The 1,603-nt window shown below is 42.2% G+C and overlaps 1 protein-coding gene across 1 annotated transcript in view; it reads right to left on the bottom strand.

Annotated features, from left to right (window-relative positions):
• The window catches only part of olfcu1 (olfactory receptor C family, u1), a 10,550-nt gene extending 9,324 nt beyond the window's left edge, over window positions 1–1,226 (bottom strand). The window contains exon 1 of the mRNA XM_020589030.1: window positions 1,023–1,226. Within this exon, the coding sequence (XP_020444686.1) occupies window positions 1,023–1,226 (204 nt within the window). The remainder of the gene's footprint in view (window positions 1–1,022) is intronic.
• Between the last annotated feature and the right edge of the window lie 377 nt (window positions 1,227–1,603).

The following is a 1,603-nucleotide window of genomic DNA, read 5'->3' as shown; positions in this document are numbered from 1 at the left end:
GCAAAGTATGAAATTATAAACTGGCAGCCAACAGAAAATGGCATTTTGGACTTTGTCTCAGTTGGTCTTTATGATGCATCTTTACCTGCAGACAAACAGCTGAGTCTGCAACTTGAGTCTTTGATTTGGGCACAGAACTCAAAATGGGTAAATTACCATGTGATTTCTGTAGCTATTAATTACAATCTATTCATTCTAAATGTATTTTTGTTACATTATCATAACGCATCACAATTTTAAGATTTGCAAAAACAAGATATGAGTGAGTGCCCATATATTTTTCTCATAGTTATTTATTTCATGCAGGTGCCTGTGTCAGTTTGCAGTGAGAAATGTCCCCCAGGAACTCGCAAAGTTCTCCAGAAAGGAAAACCTGTCTGCTGCTATGACTGTATCAGATGTGCAGAGGGAGAAATAAGCAACATGACAGGTTTAGTAAAATTCAAAGTTTTGCACTTCAAGTGTGCCACAAAAAATTTCAAAGCAGTCATGTTTGCATGCCAATTATAAGAAATTTGCATCAATGTGCATGTCAAGGTTAAAACTCTAGAGTTAATTTTTTTTTAAAACTCTATTGTATTTAAAATACAGCATTCCAATATCAGTGTTTATAAAAAAAAAAGACAAAATCCAGGGGAAGTTAGAGCAGTCAGTGTTGTGTTCAGTCATTTCATGCTCAGACCATGCTGGGTCATGTCCATATGAAGGGAAAGAAAGGACTGTGGCATGATTTATCAGACTCAGACTAATTGCTACAGTGTGTATGTTAGGGTTCATATTAGCTGGACTCAGTGTACCAACACACACACATGGAATGGGATGTAAAGGAAAATTTATATAAATATTTACTAGTTGCAGGGGAGGTGGAGCAGATACTGACTGGGTAGGTAAGGCAGGCTGAATGATTCCAGGCTGGCTGCCAGTAAAAGTGGGTACACAGTGGAGATAGGTAATGTGGAGGCCAGTAGCCAGAGAAGTAGAACCCTCAGTGGAGCCAGAAGGCTGGAGATGACAGGACTCACCAAGTAAACTAACTGCCCACGAAGCAGGCAGACAGCATTGAGCTGACGGGACGCGGGGCAGGCCAGTAGTGTGGCGCTGTTGATGAAACAGGCGGCCCGCATGGAGCTGACAGGAGGTGAGCGAGGGTACTGAGGGAGTGTAGAGTCAGGGAACGGTGAGCTGGAGTGCTGAGTGGCGGGATGGAGAGCTGGAGCGGGGAGCATGTTGGGAAGCAGGTGAGCGTCGACAACAAGAACAGGAGCATGGGTAAGTAGACTAACAAAACAGTGGGGGAACTAACGGAAAAGGGCGTATACTGTATATGGGGAGTTGAATCGGGAGGTAATGAGCGGCAGGTGGACGTGATGATGAGTGATTATGCTGGCTAGGATGTGACAGGAAGGGAGAGACAGGGAAAAGAAATAGAAAAACAGGAAGCATAAGACCAAACGACAAAAGTGTATGAGTCACAATGGCATACACTTTTGAATAGCTATAAAACTAGAATAATTATGCCATGTAGCTGTCAGAAGGCTGTCCATTTATAAATTGGTAATCCTGTAATGTCTGTCTTGTTTGCACAAAAAAGAAGAAAAAAAAA

The sequence above is a fragment of the Monopterus albus genome, unplaced genomic scaffold (genome assembly GCF_001952655.1).
Source record: "Monopterus albus unplaced genomic scaffold, M_albus_1.0 scaffold760.1, whole genome shotgun sequence".
Taxonomy (NCBI): Eukaryota; Metazoa; Chordata; class Actinopteri; order Synbranchiformes; family Synbranchidae; genus Monopterus; species Monopterus albus.
Note: the sequence above shows the minus strand (reverse complement) of the source record. Positions and strands in the feature narration are given on the sequence as shown.